The 17,475-nt window shown below is 54.5% G+C and overlaps 2 protein-coding genes across 2 annotated transcripts; one reads left to right on the top strand and one right to left on the bottom strand.

The window, feature by feature from the left end:
* Positions 1-1,983: 1,983 nt before the first annotated feature.
* On the top strand, positions 1,984-13,248 carry Fhip2b (FHF complex subunit HOOK interacting protein 2B). The gene is made up of 17 exons (XM_015499516.2): positions 1,984-2,085; positions 3,644-3,722; positions 5,352-5,524; positions 6,940-7,044; positions 7,136-7,258; positions 7,454-7,699; positions 7,811-8,007; positions 8,290-8,398; positions 8,619-8,695; positions 9,067-9,256; positions 9,888-10,033; positions 10,137-10,268; positions 10,378-10,468; positions 10,634-10,777; positions 11,111-11,251; positions 11,428-11,528; positions 11,682-13,248. Exons 3-17 carry the CDS (start codon positions 5,402-5,404, stop codon positions 11,818-11,820), a joined length of 2,064 nt encoding a protein of 687 aa, XP_015355002.2. The 5' UTR covers positions 1,984-2,085; positions 3,644-3,722; positions 5,352-5,401; the 3' UTR covers positions 11,821-13,248.
* Positions 13,249-14,433: 1,185 nt separating this feature from the next.
* On the bottom strand, positions 14,434-17,457 carry Nudt18 (nudix hydrolase 18). Its single transcript, XM_015499383.2, has 3 exons — positions 17,258-17,457; positions 16,144-16,357; positions 14,434-15,886 (listed from the first exon to the last, which is right to left on the bottom strand). Exons 2-3 carry the CDS (start codon positions 16,286-16,288, stop codon positions 15,291-15,293), a joined length of 741 nt encoding a protein of 246 aa, XP_015354869.2. The 5' UTR covers positions 16,289-16,357; positions 17,258-17,457; the 3' UTR covers positions 14,434-15,290.
* Between the last annotated feature and the right edge of the window lie 18 nt (positions 17,458-17,475).

Here is a 17,475-nt window from a genome sequence, read left to right as displayed (position 1 = left end):
AGCCCCCTGCCCCGCCCCTGTCTGCTGCCCTCCTCTGGCCGATCCCCTCTGTCCCTCCCTCACCTGGGTTTGAAAAAACGCCCCTTCCCCTCTTCAGAGCCCCACACAACTCCCAACACCCTGATGGCGGTCAGGCCGTGGGAAGTACAGGCCCTGAGTGACCAAGTGTCCAAGACGGGGAAAGAAACAGTGCCCTCAAATAGCCCTCTGTGGGAGAAACCCGGTCTCCAGCACGCATCCCACACCACAGCCGAATTGACCCTGATCAAGGGAGGGGCCGACCAGCCGTGGGGGTCCCTGGGTGGCCTGGTGTGAAAGAATGTATTGGTTTTTCCCATTCTGTCAGTATGGGTGTTTTTGGGTTTTTTTTTTTTTTTTTTGCCATTTTCTTTTGGGACAGAGGGCAGGTTCCAGGCAGCCCCCGAGGGTTCACTTGATTCAGCAAGATAAAGTGCAGTTTAGATAGGGTGGGAGGTGAGCCCTCTCTTTAACGCAGCCTTGCTAAGAAGCTGTGAAGTTACTTCTTGTTCTCCTAATGGTGAGTTTAGTGTATCAAATTGTTCTAGGAGAAACATACTTGGGTTCCACCCCTCTCCCCCAGAACCTGCTCCTCTGTCAGCAGTCATGGTGACTCTACCTTGGCAGACTTGTTAGGAAAGTGAGAACCTTCTACACACACACCCCACCCCTCTTTTATGCTTCCCAGTCCCTCTCTGCATGAGACCCTGGGCCTGGTCACCCCATGGAGGAGAGGTTCCAAAGTGGCCTTTCCTTTCTTTCCTATCTGTGCCCAGTCTCCACAGCTGTCATTTTAGAAAGTGATCTGATCAACTAATTCCACCTATGGGAAAAGGTCTGTCTACAAGGAGGAAGAAAGGGCAGGCCCACCTGTTCCTTAAAATGCAGGAAGATCAGGCATGGCACTGGAGATATTGGGAGCAGACAGATATTTTTAGGCAGGTAATCTCCCCACCACCACCATATGCAACATATAGATGGTCCTGGAAGTGTGACCCTGTGTGATCCACTGACATGGAGAATCCCTCTCCCACTTTACCCCTATGTTGGGGACCTAAGTCTTTCCCTGTGCTGAATGATTAAGTCACTGTGACCCTGGAAGAGTGCCCCTTCCTTCCTTCTCCTGACCAGCAAGAATAAGAATCATTTGGGTTCTTTCTAAAACTTTAATATTTCTAAAAAGAAACAGTTTGGGGCAAGTTCTTTGGTCTGGCATTATAGTAGCTAGTGACATTCAGGAGGACTGCAGCTTTCTCTCAACAGCTTATGCTGGATGGCCTGCCCTCTCTTGGGCTTTCTGGTTTTAACTGAGTATTCTTTTTGGTTGAAGCTCAGCTTAAGTTTTTTTTTTTTGTTTGGTTTTTTTTTTTTTTTTTTTTTTTGAGACTGTGAATTAAATTTGATGGAGGTGAGACCCCATCACAGAACAGATAATTGTGTTCTTCAGGGGTTCGAGGGCTTCCCAAGGTGAGGAACTGTGGAGAGAGTGTTCTTGAGAGTTTGCAGAGATAGGTACTATATGAGGAGTATTCACTGAGGGCAGCGCCCTCTGTGGCGGGCAGATGTAAAACCCAGAGCCTTGGGTCTAGGGGGCTCTCAGTTCAGCAGAGGTGACTTTGCAGTCCAGTGGCATCACATAGTAGTAAGATGGAGTAGCTCATCGTGGAGTATTTGGAAGTCTGTGGGAGGTGACACTTCAAGAAGGGTCATGGTCCCTGTAGCCAACTGAAGGAAGACAAGATTGGGGCCAGGATGAGGAGTGCTTCAAGCTCTCCTTCCCAGTGTCCAGCTTTCTCCCCCTGAAGCTCTAGCTCCTACGCATCCTTCCTGCCTTTGCCTGCTCTCCTATAAGAGGCTGTCAAATGAATCTTCCTCAAACACTGCTTAGAAGGTGGCATTGACCTGCTCCTAGCTGCCTGCAAAATAATACCCGGACTTCTTGGGTTGGCCTTGAAAACCCCGCAAACTCATCAACCCTGTCCTTCCCCAGATGCACCTTGGAGTTCCTTCTGGAGGGAATGTCTTCCTTCTCAGTCGAAATCTGACCTCGTTCAAGCTTGAGTTCAGGTGTGGCCTCAGTAAAGCCTTCCCTGTTCTGGCCTGTTAGACGTGACCCCTCTTTGGGAGAGGCCCCTTTCTGTCTCTCCTGGAGCCTCATACTACTCCTTTGTAGTTTAGTTATTCATTGTGATTTTAGATCCTTTCTGTTTCTTGAGGACTGAGGCTTAGTCATTCTTGTGTTGTGGCAGCATCTAGCATGGCACTCTGCACCTACCAGGCTCTTAAAAGACACTGTGCAGTGACCTGACGAATGTGTGGCCAGCTCTGTGGAGCTGCATTCAGGCAGGAGTCCAGGACAGGGCTTTCTGGAGCTACCAGCCTTTTGCTGGGTCTTGCTGGGGGGCCAAGGCGAGTGTAGAGGGACTCGAGGACCCCAGAGCATTGAGTGCCCTGGGCAAGAACCTAGAGGTTGAAAATGAGCACCTATGGGTAGGGACTGTTTGACACGCATATTCCTCCTGCAAACATTCACTCTGCAACAAAAGAGGAATGGCCTTTTTTGGAGAAGTTTCCAGGGAAAGTGCTGGTCACTGGGTCTGAGAACATGGAGATGGAGAGAGCTTTCACAGAACAGGAGAGCTGAGGGGCTTGCTCGGAACAGTGGCCCAACTCTCTCAGAAGGCAGGGGCCAAGGGTGATCAACTAGGGGTTAAGGGGTGCAGCCTGATGAAAGAGGGAAACCCATAGTAGGGCACTTCTTCTGTGTCTTGCTGATGTGCCCTGGCCAGCTGAATAGTCTGTCATGGTGGTGAACACCGATTTTCTTTCTCTCTTTTTTAATATTTATTAGTTGTTTTAGTTATAGGTGTACACAGTGTCTTTATTTTTTATTTGTATGTGGGGCTCAGGATCGAACCCAGTGCCTCAGGCATGCTAGGCAAACTCTCTACCTCTGAGCCACAACCCCAGCCCTGAACACCGATTTTCATAACTCCGATTGAAGGGACCTAAAGCCTTGTCTTTGCAGTGTTTCCCACTTTTTTTGTGGGGGGATACTAGGGATTGAACTCAGGGGCACTCAACCACTGAGCCACATCCCCAGCCCTATTTTGTATTTTATTTAGAGACAGGGTCTCACTGAGCTGCTTAGCCCCTTGCTTTTGCTGAGGCTGGCTTTGAACTCAGCATCCTCCTGCCTCAGCCTCCTGAGCCGCTGGGATTACAAGCCACCGCCTCTGGCTCTCACTTTTTATCGTTGTACATGTTTTGGTTCCTGCCTGTGCCTGTCTTTAGCGTGACCAGGTTGTGTTGAAGTGCTGTCTGTTTCCCCATCAACATGCTTAGCTCTCCAGGACGGGGTGTGCTGGATAGGGACCTGTGGAAGGGAGGGGCAGTGGGGAATGGTGCCGGGAGGACCTTGGAAAGTGATGGAGATAGTGCTTGTGGGTCATGGAGAGATGTTCCTCTTCTCTTTGAAAGGCTGGAGTGGAGTGCCTCCTCCAGGGCCTCGTGCCCACCCGACTGGCACATCACAGGAGCGTGGGGTGTTTGTCCCTGGGAGAGCCGGTGGTGGAGCTCATGGTCATGGAGCCCCACTGAGGTTGTGGCTCTGCTCTCTCTGCAGCGGGAACCCAGCATCGACCTGCTACAGGCCTTCGTGGAGCACTGGAAGGGCGTCACCCACTACTACATCGAGAGCACAGGTGGGGCCACTTCTCCCCAGCCCGGGGGCTCCTGGAGGAGGACTTGGTCAGAGGGTCACAGTGTAGCTGACATCCACTGCCAGAGTTGGGGCCAAGCCCGTGGAGACAGGGAACAGACAGAAGGGGATACAGAGCCCTGGTTGCCTATCTTTGTGGCGTGGTTGCAGACTGCATCCTCACCTTTTAGGAGAGGAGCTGTGTGCGGGATGAGCAGGGACACGGGGGTTGGGGATCTCGTTGGCCTGACTGCAGGGTGAAGGTGGCTTCACTTGCCTCAGCTTCCTGCTAGGTAGAACCTCCAGGCCTTTATCCCCCGAGTGCTTGTGCCTAGGGTTACTGGTGAAAAGAAATGGAACGCATTCCCCTTTCCCTGGGCCAACCTAGGGACATGTCCCTTGTAGAGATCTGGGACAGGAAGAGAACCAAAACCAAGGTCTGGCCTATGCCTGGGTCCTTTTCTTTAAGCTGACACCTTAGAGGGCCAAAGCCTTGGGTCATTTGGCCTCTAAGATCACTCACTGAGGGGCAGAATCTGATTGGTTGCTTTGTAGTCAACATGCCTGGATTGGTAGATGCAGAATGGTTGCCAGGTAACCAGATCCTGCATCCTTAGCTTTCTACCTCCCAGCGTTCAGACTGTGTGATTCCAGGCTACAGTGTTCCGAAAGCTTTTTTCCAGCCTGAACCAGCCCAAGAAATTACAAAGTGGCCTTTGGGCACTCTTATGACCCTCTGTTAGCTCAGGGTTCTCAGTGTCAGCACAGTTGACATTTGGACAGTATTGTTCTTGTAGAGGGGGAATGTTTTGTGCAGTTTTGTCTGTCGAGCAGCAGTTCTAGTCTCCACCTCCTGCCCCTCCATCATAACAACCATAACTGTCTTCAGACACTGACCCCCCCCTCCATACACACACACCCAGTTGGGAACCACCCCTTTACAGCTCTCTTAACAGATCTGCATCCAATTTTTAATTTCCAAAATGGTTCCTAGACCTGAGGCATCCTGAGAGGATGAGGTAGGCCACCTTGCCGAAGAACCTATGCCTTAGAGGAAAGCTAGGGGGTGCTCCAAGGCAAGTCCCAAAACTTTCTCTATAAGAACCCAGCACCCTGTGAGGCTGACTCCTGAGGCCCCACCAACCAGCTCCTCCATGATGGTGGAACAGGTTGGGGTGGTGTGCAGATTGATTTATGCTTTGTAAAAAAACGGTACTGTCCTTTGTGAGTGGAAAAGGGGCATAAACAGGCCCCAGGAGGTTGTCACTCAGGAAGCTGCTAGAAATAGCCTTATATGTGACAGACCCCTAAGCCCTCAGCTGCTCACTCAAGCCCAGAGCAGACAGGCAGGCAGCTTCTAAAATGTCTTTCTGTGGGCCCATGATGTGTCCTTGTCTCGGATTTTGTAGGAAAATTACCCCGTGATAAAGTGCTGGGGCCATATCCTGGGCCTCATCCAAAAGGACTTTTAAAATATATGAACTGCAAACTTCCATTTCCTGGTTGTCCCCAACCCCTTCCCTCATCTCCCAGGTGTGACCTCCCCCTTCCGGGTTCTGCAGGAGAGGGTACAGTTTTTAAGACAAATGCCCATTTTCATCCCACTCACCCTTGCTTCCTAAATCTCAATTAGATGAAAACACCCCAGTCAAGAAAACAGATATTCCCTGGCGGTTGAGGCAGATGCTGGACATCCTGGTGTATGAGGAGCGGCAGCAGGTGGCGGCTGGCGAGGCAGGGCCCTGTCTCGAATACCTGCTGCAGCACAGGATCCTGGAGACCCTATGCACGCTGGGCAAGGCCGAGGTGGGTATGCCCAGGGAGCCTCCAGAAACTTCCACTCTAGCCAGCCCCTGGATTCCAGGCTTTTCTACCCTGTCCCACCCAGTACTCACACACACTAAGGGTGAGTGAGCCAAAAGGAAGGGGTTACTGTGGCTGTCTTACTTGGGACATCCCACCTCCTCCCAGGGACTCTTATTCTTTTTATGCTCATTCAGCAAAGATATACTGAACACCTGAGGTGTGCCGGGCTGTGTTCTAGACACAGCAGTGACAAGAAGAGAGGAATCCTCATGGGTGAGGGGCCGGATAACTGTGTACAGTTGGCCCTTGTTATCCTAGGGGGATTGGTTCCAGGACCCCACTCCATCTCCCCTTGAATACCAAATCAACGGATGCACAAGTCCCTTATTCTAGAAAGGGGTCCTGGATCCAGTGTCCCATGGATATACCAAGGGAGGACCATGTTTGCATATAACCTATATGTATCCTCTTGTACCTTTAAATTGTATCTGGCCAGGTGTGGTTGGTATACATGTGTAATCCCAGAGACTCTGGAGGCTGAGGCAGAAGTTTGAGGCCAGCCTGGACAACTTAGCAAGACCTTGCCTCAAAAAATAAATAAATAAATAAATAAAAAGGGCTGGGGTTGTAGCTCAGTGGTAGAGGACCCCTAGGTTCAATCCCCAGTACTGGAAAAAAAAAAGTCATCTTTAGATTACTTACAATGCCTAATACAAATTTAAGTGCTGGCTGGGGCAGTGGCACATGCCTGCAATCCTAGTGACTCAAGAGGCTGAGGCAGGAGGATTGAAAGTTCAAGGCAGGTCTGGGGTTGTGGCTCAGGCCCTGGGTTTGATCCTCAGCACCACATAAAAATAAATAAATAAAATAAATAAAAATAAAATAGTATTTAAAAAAAAAAAAAGTTCAAGGTCAGCTTCTGCAACTTAGCAAGGCCCTAAGTAACGTTAGCAAGACCCTGTCTCAAAAATAAATTGAAAGGTTTAGGGATGTGGCTCTGTGGTAAAGCTTCCCTGGGTTCAATCCCTGGTATCAGAATCAAAATAAATGCTCTGAAATTAGTTGTTCTGCTGCATTGATTAGGGAATAATGACAAGAAAAATGTCTGTACATCTGCAGTATAGATGCAATGTGGGATTTTTGCATTTTAATAGTTTTGATCTAAGGTTGGAGGATGTGGAGGGCCAGCTGTAGTATGTTTGATAACTTCTCAGTTATGAGAAAACTAAGGCAGGAAAGGGGGTTGGAGCACAAGGAAGGCAGGTTTGAAACATCATGCAAGGGAAGGACACTTTGTGAGAAGGCAGGCTCTGAGCTATGATGATGAGGAAGTGAGCCCATAGTTTTCTGGGGAGTAGCGTTCTGGGCAGGTAGCTGTGGCCTCGACTGACAGGGCGCTCTGTTCCCACCCCCAGTACCCCCCAGGCATGCGGCAGCAGGTGTTCCAGTTCTTCAGCAAAGTCCTGGTCCAGGTGCAACACCCCCTGCTGCATTACCTCAGTGTCCACAGGCCTGTGCAGGTGAGGGGCCAGGAAGCCAAGGGGTATCTGGGTAGGAGGCCCTCCTTCCCCACCACCCTACACCCCTGTTTCTGCCCTGTTACCCTTCCAGAAACTTCTCCGACTTGGTGGGTCAGTCCCTGGATCCCTCACAGAAAAGGAGGAGGTGCAGTTCACCAGCGTCCTCTGCTCCAAGATCCAGCAGGATCCAGAGCTGCTCACCTACATCCTGGAAGTAAGCATTTCTGCAGAGAACAGGAAGGGGAAGACCTGGAACCCCGGGGGCAAGCCCCCTAAGCCCTTTGAGCAAGCAGGAGAGGTCACAGGCAGCTTCTCTGTGACTCCAGGCTGAGGCCCTGTCCCTGCACTCTTAAGGGAGGTCCCAGGGGAATGTTCTCCACTGTGACCTGGCATCCCTCCTTCTTTGCAGGGTAAAAAAATCATCAGTAGGAAGAAGGCACCCAGAGAGTCTACCGCCCTGTCCAAAGACTCAGCCTGCCACACGGACAAGGACCATTTCCACAGCAGTGCTCCTGACAAAGGATCCCAGCTGGATGGGGAGCACTGTGGGGCCCAGGCCTTGAACAGCCACCTGCCTGCTGAGACTGAGGGGCCAGATAGTGGGACCGGGGAGAGCACCCTGATCACCTCCCTACTTGGACTGTGCAAGAGCAAGGTGCTGGCCATAGAGATGACAAGGGTGGAGACAGGAAGGGGTGGGGTGAGTTGTTAGGAGGCGATCTGGGGTTCAGATGCATGTTCCTGATGTATGTCCCCATCCCCTTAGAAGAGTCGAGTGGCCCTGAAGGCCCAGGAGAACTTGCTGCTCCTGGTAAGTGTGGCCTCCCCAGCAGCTGCCACCTACCTGGTGCAGAGCAGCCCCTGTTGCATGGCCATCGCAGAGCACCTTTGCCAGCTGTACCGATCCCTGCCTGCCTTCCTCGACCCCGCAGACATCGCAGCTCTAGAGGGCATCAGCTGGAGGTAGGTCCTTGGCCAGGAAGGCCGCTGATTTCTCTGGTTTTCCACATGGGATGGGAGTCCCTGCTGGCCACCTTCTTCTTGAGGTTACAGAGAATCCCCAAGGGCTTTGTCAGCCTTCTGGAAGCTTCACTTTTGCAGTCTTGATCACAAGGCCTGCCGTAGAACTGGTCCCAACAATAGCGGCTCCAGAGGAGGAAGAGAGGGCCCACTCCCAGCTGTCCTTGGGGAAGATCTTGAAGTTTTTCTCTCACCCTCCAGACTTCCCACCTTCCACTTCCCTAGGTTACCCAGTGCCCCATCCGATGAAGCATCCTTCCCTGGCAAGGAGGCCCTGGCTGCCTTCCTGGGCTGGTTTGATTACTGCGACCACCTTATCACAGAGGCACACGTGGTGAGCAGGGGCGGGCCCAGCCAGGGCGCTCTCCCGGCTTCCCTTACCATCCCATCTCGAGGACAGGTGGAGCAGTGACTTGGTTGCCCAGGGCCAGGAGCCAGCAGGGTCCCTGTGAGCCCAGCCCTTCTGTCTGATATGTGGGCACTGTGAAGACAGAGATTCCCAGGGAAATTGTGATGGGTATGAACACAGTGGAGACACGCTCTTTGGCACTCAGGTGGTTGCAGATACCTTGGCAAAGACTGTGGCTGAGAAGCTGTTTGTGGAGACTCTGCAGCCCCAGCTCCTGCATGTGTAAGTATCTGTCCGGTTTCCTGGGCCTTGGCCCTGGTCTTCATCATGCCCACCACACCAAGCCCCTTCCTGTCCCTTTAAGACTAGGTAACTCCTTGGCTAGAGTTGGGTCTGTGTACTTCACTGGTTAAAGTTTGCCAGGCCTGCCCCTGATGGCACATCACTCTGAGTTACATGGGCTGAATGACAGCCTCCCACCCCAACTATATGACATCAGTAGGCACAAGGACATAACCCAGGACACATGAACCAAAGAAGTAAGGAGAGCAGCCAAGGGTTCTGCAGCACTGCTCCCATTCCCGCCCCCTGCCCCTGTGCTCTCTCCACCTAGCTCAGATCCCCCGCCTGGCTAAGGTGCCCTCTGCCCATAGATCTGAGCAAAGCATCCTGACCTCCACTGCGCTGCTGACGGCCATGCTGCGCCAGCTCCGCTCCCCCGCGCTGCTGCAGGAAGCTGTGGCCTTCCTCCTGGGCCCTGACCAGCAGCCTGCAGCCCTTGAGGACAACCCCCGTACCCTGTGTTCACACCTCATCAGACACTGCGACCACCTCTCCGACGAGGTAAGACAGAGGGACGCCTGACTCTGCTCACTCCCACCCTGCCAAGGGGGTCTCCTGAGCACTTCTTCCCATCTTCATTAGCTTGCCCAGGAGATTCTGCCTCTGAGGCCTTGAGCCCCTCAAAGCAATGACAAGGTGATTGGCGGCTGAGCTGTTTTTGTTACCCAGTAATTTTCTGTGACAATATACTCTTCGTGTTGCTGTGTGTTACCGTAGTTTTCCCATTTACTTGGCTTGTTGGAGGCTTAAACCCTCTGTGATGTAGGGGAAGCTGATAGTCCCATTTTTAGATGGGGAAACTGAGGCAGTGGCCTTGCCTCTGATAGCACATCAAATAAGTAACAGAGCCTAGGGATGTAGCTTGGTGGTAGATTGCCTGCCTAACATGTTTGAGGCCCTGGGCTCGATTTCCAGCTCCACCCCACCCCCACCACACAAGGTCACAAAATGAGGACTATACCCAGCTTTCCTGGTTCCTGGGCCACCCTCCATAAACTTCTCGCCCCAAAGCCTGCCGTCTTAGCCCCTGGCCAACAGCAGTGACCCCTGCCTTAGAGGACTTTTCTTTATCTGGGCTAGCAGTTCCTAGACACTGAGGTGGGGGGCACCCTGCCATCCCCTCTTGCTCCAGATCAGCATCGCCACACTGAGGCTGTTCGAGGAGCTGCTCCAGAAGCCCCATGAGCAGGTCATCCGTGACCTGGTCTTGTGCAACCTCGACGGCCGTCTGTACGTGGCCCGGGGCTCACCGGAGCCCGAGAGTTATGAGGACACCCTGTAAGTACAACTGGGAGGCCGGGGGCTGCCCAGGACCCAGCTCAGCCCTCAGCACGCCCACGAGCAGCCATTCATTGGTGCCGCCTGTGTGCTCTGGCTGCAGAGACCTGGAGGAAGACCCCTACTTCACCGACGACGGCTTCCTCGACTGCGGCTTTTCACCTTCTGCAAAACCTCGTACCGCTCCTCCCACGAGTGCCCCTGGCAAGACTGCAGTTACCGAGATCGTCAACAGGTGGGGAGCAGGTTAGGCAGTCGGAGCCTCTTGACCTGTGTTCTGTTTTGGGGTCCAGTGAGCAGGGAAGCCCAGGGAAGCACCTCCACACCTAGGCTCTGTCTCCCAGTTTCCTCTGCCTGGTGCCGGAGGAGGCCAAGACCTCAGCTTTCCTGGAGGAGACTGGCTATGACACGTATGTCCACGATGCCTACGGACTGGTAAGTGGCAACTCTGCAGTAAGTACCCCTCTTGTCCTTCTGAGACCTTGGGTTGACAAACTCCTTTGGTGTCCTGCCCAAGGGGCCCCAGGCCCATCCCTCCTGCATTGGGTCCCTCGGCTGGGCCCTTCAACTGTCCCCCAACTCTCCTCCTTTCTGCTTCAGTTCCAGGAGTGTAGCTCCCGCGTCGCCCCCTGGGGCTGGCCCCTGGGTCCTGCACCCCTGGACCTCCATGAGCCCGAACGGCCTTTCTTTGAGGGTCCCTTCCTCCAAGTGCTGTTTGACCGCATGGCCCGGATTTTGGATCAGGTAGCCAATAGGATTGGGCCCCAGAAGAACTGCAGGTTGGGTCCTCTGAGTCCTTCAAGAGAGCAGGGGCTAGCCACAGGGCTCGACGCCCATCTCTGGGTCTCCATCTCCATGGCCCCTCGCCTTTCCCCAGGCGGGAAGCCCATCTTGCTTCTGCTTCACACGCCCTAACATGCTTTGGCCCTCAGCCCCAGGGAATCCATGACACACACACATCACGTGAGCCTCCCACCCCCGCACACGTTCACACCAGCCAGGCGCCTTGCTGGGGGAGTGAAAAAATGCTCACCACCCCCTGCCAATCCTCAGTATTGTCCATCTCATTCCCTACAGCCATACAGCCTGAACCTGCAAGTGACCTCAGTCCTGTCCCGGCTCGCCCTCTTCCCCCACCCCCATATCCACGAGTACCTCCTGGATCCCTACATCAACCTGGCCCCTGGCTGCCGGAGCCTGTTCTCTGTGCTTGTTAGGGTAAGAATGTTGGGGAACAGGAAGGAAGGGATCAGGGAAGGGGGCTGGGGGCTGGACACTCTTGCCAGTCAGGGAGAGATAGGTCCCCCTGCTCACCCCTACGGCACAGTAGGGCCAGGGGAGCCTGCAGAAATATGTCTGGTTCCCATCTCAGTCCTCTCTGGTTCCCATTCTAGGTGATTGGAGACTTGATGCAAAGAATTCAGAGGGTACCCCAGTTCCCAGGCAAACTGCTCCTGGTACGCAAGCAACTGATGGGCCAGGTCCCTGGGGAGCAGTAAGTAACCGAGGGTAGTGGTGCCTCAGGGAGGTAGAAGGTTCCTCAGGTCGGGAGCGTGTCTGGCCACTGGGTCAAGCCTTGATATTAGGTTGCCATGCTAGGCACATGCCTCTGCCACCCAGCCATGTCCCCTGTGCCGTCTCCCCTCAGGCTGGACCACCAGATCCTCCTTCAGGGTGTGGTCGTACTTGAGGAGTTCTGCAAGGAGCTGGCTGCCATCGCTTTCGTCAAGTTTCCCCCACATGGTCCTCAGCTGAACCTCTCCCCACCCCCGGAAGGGCAAGTCTGAGCCAGGAGCATGACGGGCAGGTGAGGAGACTCCTGTCCAAACCTCTGCTCAGAAGCTGCCTCCTGCCTGGCTCCGCTGCCACTGCTCTCCTCTGGGTTGCGGGCCTCAGCTCCCAGGCCAACTCTGGGAGGCCTTGACCTGTTGACCACATGGGCCAGGGTTTCAGGGAGTGGGCTTCTGAAGTGCCAAGGAGCAAGAGAGAGAGATGGCTTCCCAGGCATCAGGGTCCTCGGGCCTTCTCGGAGAATGTGAGTGGTGGCCAGTGAGCGCCCAGACCCTGACCCTTCTGTGTTATGGGACTGTTCCCTCAGTGCTGTCCCTGTGTGGTCAAGGCCATGACCTGTGACAGATAACTCCATGGGCAATGGGGACTGAGCTCCTGGCTCCCAGGAACCCAAGCCAGAGAGATGGGGACCAGAAGCCCTGTCACGAGGCACCATGGAAGCTGCTGAAATTTGTCATTTTTTCTTGCCTTCTTGGCTTGAGCTGTGGAGAAGGGGCAGAGAAGGGGACTGTGGGGGATCCCCCTCTTCCTGCCCTGCCCTACTGGAGACTGTTGCAAAATTCCCAACTGCTTCATGGCACATGTCCAAAGCATGCTCCGCACCCAGGCGGGGGCAGCCACTAATGAGAACCCCAGAGCCATGGCAGCCAGGGCAGGTGGGCGCCTTGGAGCTGGGGAGCCAGGTGCCAGTCCACACAGCTCCAGCTGCTTCCTTTCTGGCGCCTTCTGAACCCGTCTCAGCAGGTCCACAACACCTGGGCAGAGAGGTCAGTGACCAGGGGAGGCCATCCTTGCTCTCCAAAATCCAACTCCCTCTCAATGCTCCCAGTGGAACAGCTGGAGCACAGGACCTCAGGGTACAGATGGGCAGGACACCCCTGCCTCCAGACCCCCGAGGCCTGGTGGGGAGGGGCCGAGGCACAGGCAGTTGGTTCTGGTGTTGTTCTCCCTGTGTGCACTCCACGGCTGGGTCTGCTACCCCGCCCAGCCGAATCTGTCTCGACCTGCAGGAACACGGGCGTAGCCAGGCATTACCTCACAGCCGGACTGCAGTTGCTGGCTTCGCTCCTGGGCAAGGAGGAGCAAGCCAGAGCCCCTTTCGCTTCCTTTTCCTGCCCATGCCGCTTCTAGAAGCCTGGCACAGGTTGCCAAGAGGTGACATGAAAGAGGAGGGAACTCAGTGACCTCTACCTCTCCCGCATTCCTCCAGCGGGGGAGGACTCTTGCTGCTTGGAAGAATGCCGTGCATGTGTGCACAGGGTGTTGGTGTGGCAGGAGAGCAGACAGTGGCTGGATCGGGTCTGGACACAGATTCTTAAACTGTTCGAGGGTCTGAGAGTCCCGGGCCTCTAATCAATGCACTTTGGCATTTGCACGGTGTCTTCCCCCAGGTAGCACAGCAATAAACAGTGTGACTGCGTGGACTCGATGGCTGTGTTCTTCTTCAGCCTTCTCATCCCCTACCCGGGCTTCTCTGCTAATTTGGGCCCATCTTCCACCCCTAAGAAGACAGGTTCAGTTCCTTTTCCAGCACTGGCGCATAGGTGGGTGATAAATGGAGACAGGCTCTGGCCGCGCAAATCCGATATTCCTCCACACCTGCCAGGAACTACTCTCTTGGCTGAGCCACACGACACTGTTTCTACTCAGCTCATCTACAACAGCCTGCCAGCCTGGGAGGGACCAGGAGGGGACAGGCCATGTGGGAGTGTCTGGATGCAGGTCTCCTTTTCCTGGATTTGTTGTGTGCTGCGTTAACTCTCCTCTTAGTGAAGGGCAGGCCTGATATTTAACATACTTGTCCTTAGATGTGTCTAGAGGGGAGGGCTCCTCTGAGAGGTCACCAACAGCATTCCAGGGTCAGGCAGGCAGAGAACTTAGAGAAGGGCCCTCCTGTGGCTCTCAACTGGGTGCACATTAAAATCTAAGCTGGCCTTTTTTCTTCTTTTAAACCCCTGAGCTATATCCCCAGACCTTTTTTTTTTTTTTAATTCTAAGACAGGATTTCACTAAGTTGCTGGGGCTGGCCTTGAACTTGCGATCCTCCTGCGTCAGCCTCCCTGCTGGGATTATAGGCATGTGCACACCTGGACCCTTTTTAAAATGCCAGTGCCCGGCCTGTCTCCCCCAGCAGTTAAGTCAGTTTGGGGGTGGGGCCGTAGGGTATGGAAGTTCTCTATGTGACTCTCATGTGCTCCTCTTGTGGAAAACGACCATGCTGAATAGTGGGTGTGGACTGGAGTGGCAGGGGAGGGAGGTGTCTCTCAGACACTCTGAGAGTGAACCAAAAAGGGTTTGGTTCATCATTCACAAGATGTGTCTCAGAGGGGCTGAGGATTTCAGCCTCTCTCCAGAGGCCAGAGAGACAAGATGGCAGCTGAGAGAAGGCAGGGGCTGGGAAAGGCCAGAGTTCCCCTGGGTAATTACCCAAAGGAAAGCCCATTCAAGTGTTCACCTGCTCGGAGTCAGAAATCTACTCCTTAGATGTGGTGATCAGCACAGGATATGTTTTCTTTGTTACTTTGGTTTTCCCCTAAAGTTCTTTTATTTGAAAATACACACACACACACACACACACACACACCTCCTGCTATGATCTGGCAGGAATCTGAGAGGAATTGAAGAAAGGGTTTAATACAGCTTGGGCTGAAAATACAAGCAGGCAGAGGCGAGAGGGAGTGGGTAGGCTCAGAGCCTGGGAAGCTCAGGCAGAGGCAGGGGCGGTATTTCCGGCTCCAGACCCACCTGCATCTTCCCAAGGCCCCAGCTGCTCAACTTCTGGAGGGGTCTGAGCTGTTTTCACGAAGGGTGTGGCCCCTCCCAGTCACATCCTGCCCAGCAAGACAGAAGAGATGGCAAGAGCCCTGGTGGGCTTAGAGGTTGCAGTGAACAGCAGGAGGTACCAGCCCCAGCCACCCTGTTGGTGCACTGGGTGGAAGGGGGGACGCCTGGGTGGCTGTGGGTGGGACAGAGGAGCAGCAGGTCTCCTGAACAAGAGCCTCCCTCACGTCACCCCCCCCCCCCCAGAGACATTTAGGCAGGAAAGGCAAGGTGAGCAACATCTATTTACTCCACAAGGGGCTCTCCCTCAAAGGCCTCCCTACACCCTCCTCCAAGTTGTAATTGCTTGAAAGAATCAGCATGCAGTCCTTTACCAAGGTGGGCACAGAAAGTGAGGAGATGCCATTTGGGGATCAGAGTGCTCCTCATCCACTTAGGGAGAAGCATTTGTGTACCCTCAAGGCAACTAGGTGCTTGCACTCTAGACTTGCTTAAAAGGCACTGTCCCTTTTAGTGCAGTGCAGGAGCCTGTGGCCTGTTCCACAAAGTTTCCCTGAGAATCAGGAAAACTGCCCCTGCTCTCTGTGCAATCAGACTGCCAGCCCCCTGCCTGCCTTGGAGGGAGGGAGGCAAAGTCTGATAGAGAAGTCCTATTTCCCAGCTCTTGCCCACTGCTGGCACCTCCCTATCTGTTTAGTGGGACAACAGAAGATTCCTGGAGCTTCTGTAGGAGCTGGGTTTGTAGGTCTCCCTCCATCACCTTCCACCAAGAATAGTTCTCACCCAGAACCTTCGGGGGCTCATCTTGGATCCCTGGGTTCCGAAAAGCCACTGTCACCAGCACATTCAGGCAGATGCCATCTGTATGTTCTTTGCCCAGGTGCTGCAGTCCCAGCAGCCCCTTGGTCTCCACTGCCAAATTGTGCAGGGTCAGACACTCCTGTAGCAGCCGCAGGACAGCCACCTTGATGCCACCCCTCTGCTCCATGGGGGTAAAGCCACAGGCAGTGATGGGCAAATGAGGCATCCCCACTGTGCCCACCAACACCCACACAGTCTGTACATTAGTAAAGGTGGCCACCAGCCGCTGGCAGACTACACTGCAAGGAAGCTCTTGGGGCAGGATGAGAGGATGCCTGGCTTGCTGGCGGTACTGGGCAGCTAGCTCTACCAGGTGCAGAATGTCATGGGCTCGTAGTGGAGTGGGCAGGGAGATCCGTGGGTACCAGGCAGCCTGCAGGGACTCAGCATCTGCCTCCTTGGAAGTCTTGAGAATCCCACCTAGGGGAGATTTGGGGCACAGGGAGGGAGGGAGGGAGAAGGTATTAAAAGAAGCGTGGGGACTGGCAAAGTAAAAGAACGCCCAAGAACTCCAGCCCCGATCAGGGAGGCCATGAGCCCTCAGGCTGCAATCAGCCAGCACCAATCTTGTACCAGTCAGAACAGGGCTGGCTGTGGAAGGGCTCCTCTCACCAAAGGACAAGCTGGGGGAAAGGTGGCAGTTGGCCCCTTCTCACATGCCACCAAGTGGGCTGTACCTGTGGGGCGAGCAAGGAACACGAAGCGGATCCAGGAGGGGCCCCGCTCTTCCACCAAGAGCAGTGTCACAGGCTCACAGTGCAGGCCAGCCTCCTCCTTCACCTCCCGCTGCAGTGCCTCCACGATGGTCTCCCCAGGCTCCATTCTCCCCGCAGGAAGGTACCATGACCCCCGGCACTCCCTCTTGGCCTCCTGGATCAGTAGCACCTCATCCTGAGGGGGCAGAGAGAATCTTCACCCCCAACCTGGCTGGCAGTCTGGGGCTCCAGAAGAGCAGCCCAACAAGCAACCTTCCCACCCAGGAGCCCAAGTGGATCTAAAAGGTGGAAGCCCAAGACTCCCTCAATGGTGGACACCTTCAAAATGCTGAGCTGTCCAGGACACTGGCCTTTGTGTGGCTGGGGGCTAAAGAAAAACTTTCTTTGTAATAATTTATGCCTCTGTGAATTCAGAAAGACTTCCATTTCAGCAAGGGGCTAAGATGCCTGGGAGCTGCTTCAGGGGCTGGAGATAAGGCCCTAGAATGAGGGTTCCACTTGTCCTGTACTGATTGGTGTTTATATATATCACAGTGTAGCTGTCACTTTCCCCTGGGGTTTACAAACAACTTGTGGCCAGTCCCTACTCTGGGAACTGAGCTTTGAAGCTAGCAGTCACCCCCATCTCGTCCCATGTGACCCCTCCCTATGGCCTTGGCCACTTGTAACTGTCATTACATTGACTTGTACAGACATCAGCCCAAAAAAGAACTCTCAGGGCGCCAGAGACCTGAGTGTAAGCGCCTCATTCCATTCCTTGGAAGTCCTAGCCAGCCATTAGAGGGTCCCACTCCGTGTCACCCCATCCTAGACTCCTGGAATGGAGGGGGGATACCAAAGCCTCCCGGCAAGGAGCTGAGGCCTACTGAGTGGGACCAACAGCTCGCGGGCCTCAGTTTCCGCCTCTGTCTATCGGGACAATCGCAGGGCTCAGATGCAAGTGTGACAGTGCTTTGTAAAACTGGGAAGCGCCACGCACAGTGCAGTGGTGGCTGCGGCCGTTGGCTCTCGGTCCCCACCTGGGCTGGCTGCGCGCTCCCGAGGCCCAGAGGAGGGCCGGCGGGCGGACGCTCACCTGCTCGTTGAGGAACACGGCCAGCACCACGTAGCAGACGTTCTTCCGCAGCCGCACGGGCGCGGGCGGCTCACCGGCTGGCCCCGAGTCACAATTCTGTACGCGCAGCCCCTGGCCCCCCAGCACGGCCGCCAGCGCACCCGCCCAGATCTTCCGAGGCCATCGAGTCGCCTGGCAGGCGGCGGCCGAGACCCCGCGGACTCCAGAGCCCGCTGGGC

This window comes from Marmota marmota, unplaced genomic scaffold (genome assembly GCF_001458135.2).
Source record: "Marmota marmota marmota unplaced genomic scaffold, marMar, whole genome shotgun sequence".
In the NCBI taxonomy this organism is placed as follows: domain Eukaryota; kingdom Metazoa; phylum Chordata; class Mammalia; order Rodentia; family Sciuridae; genus Marmota; species Marmota marmota.
Note: the sequence above shows the minus strand (reverse complement) of the source record. Positions and strands in the feature narration are given on the sequence as shown.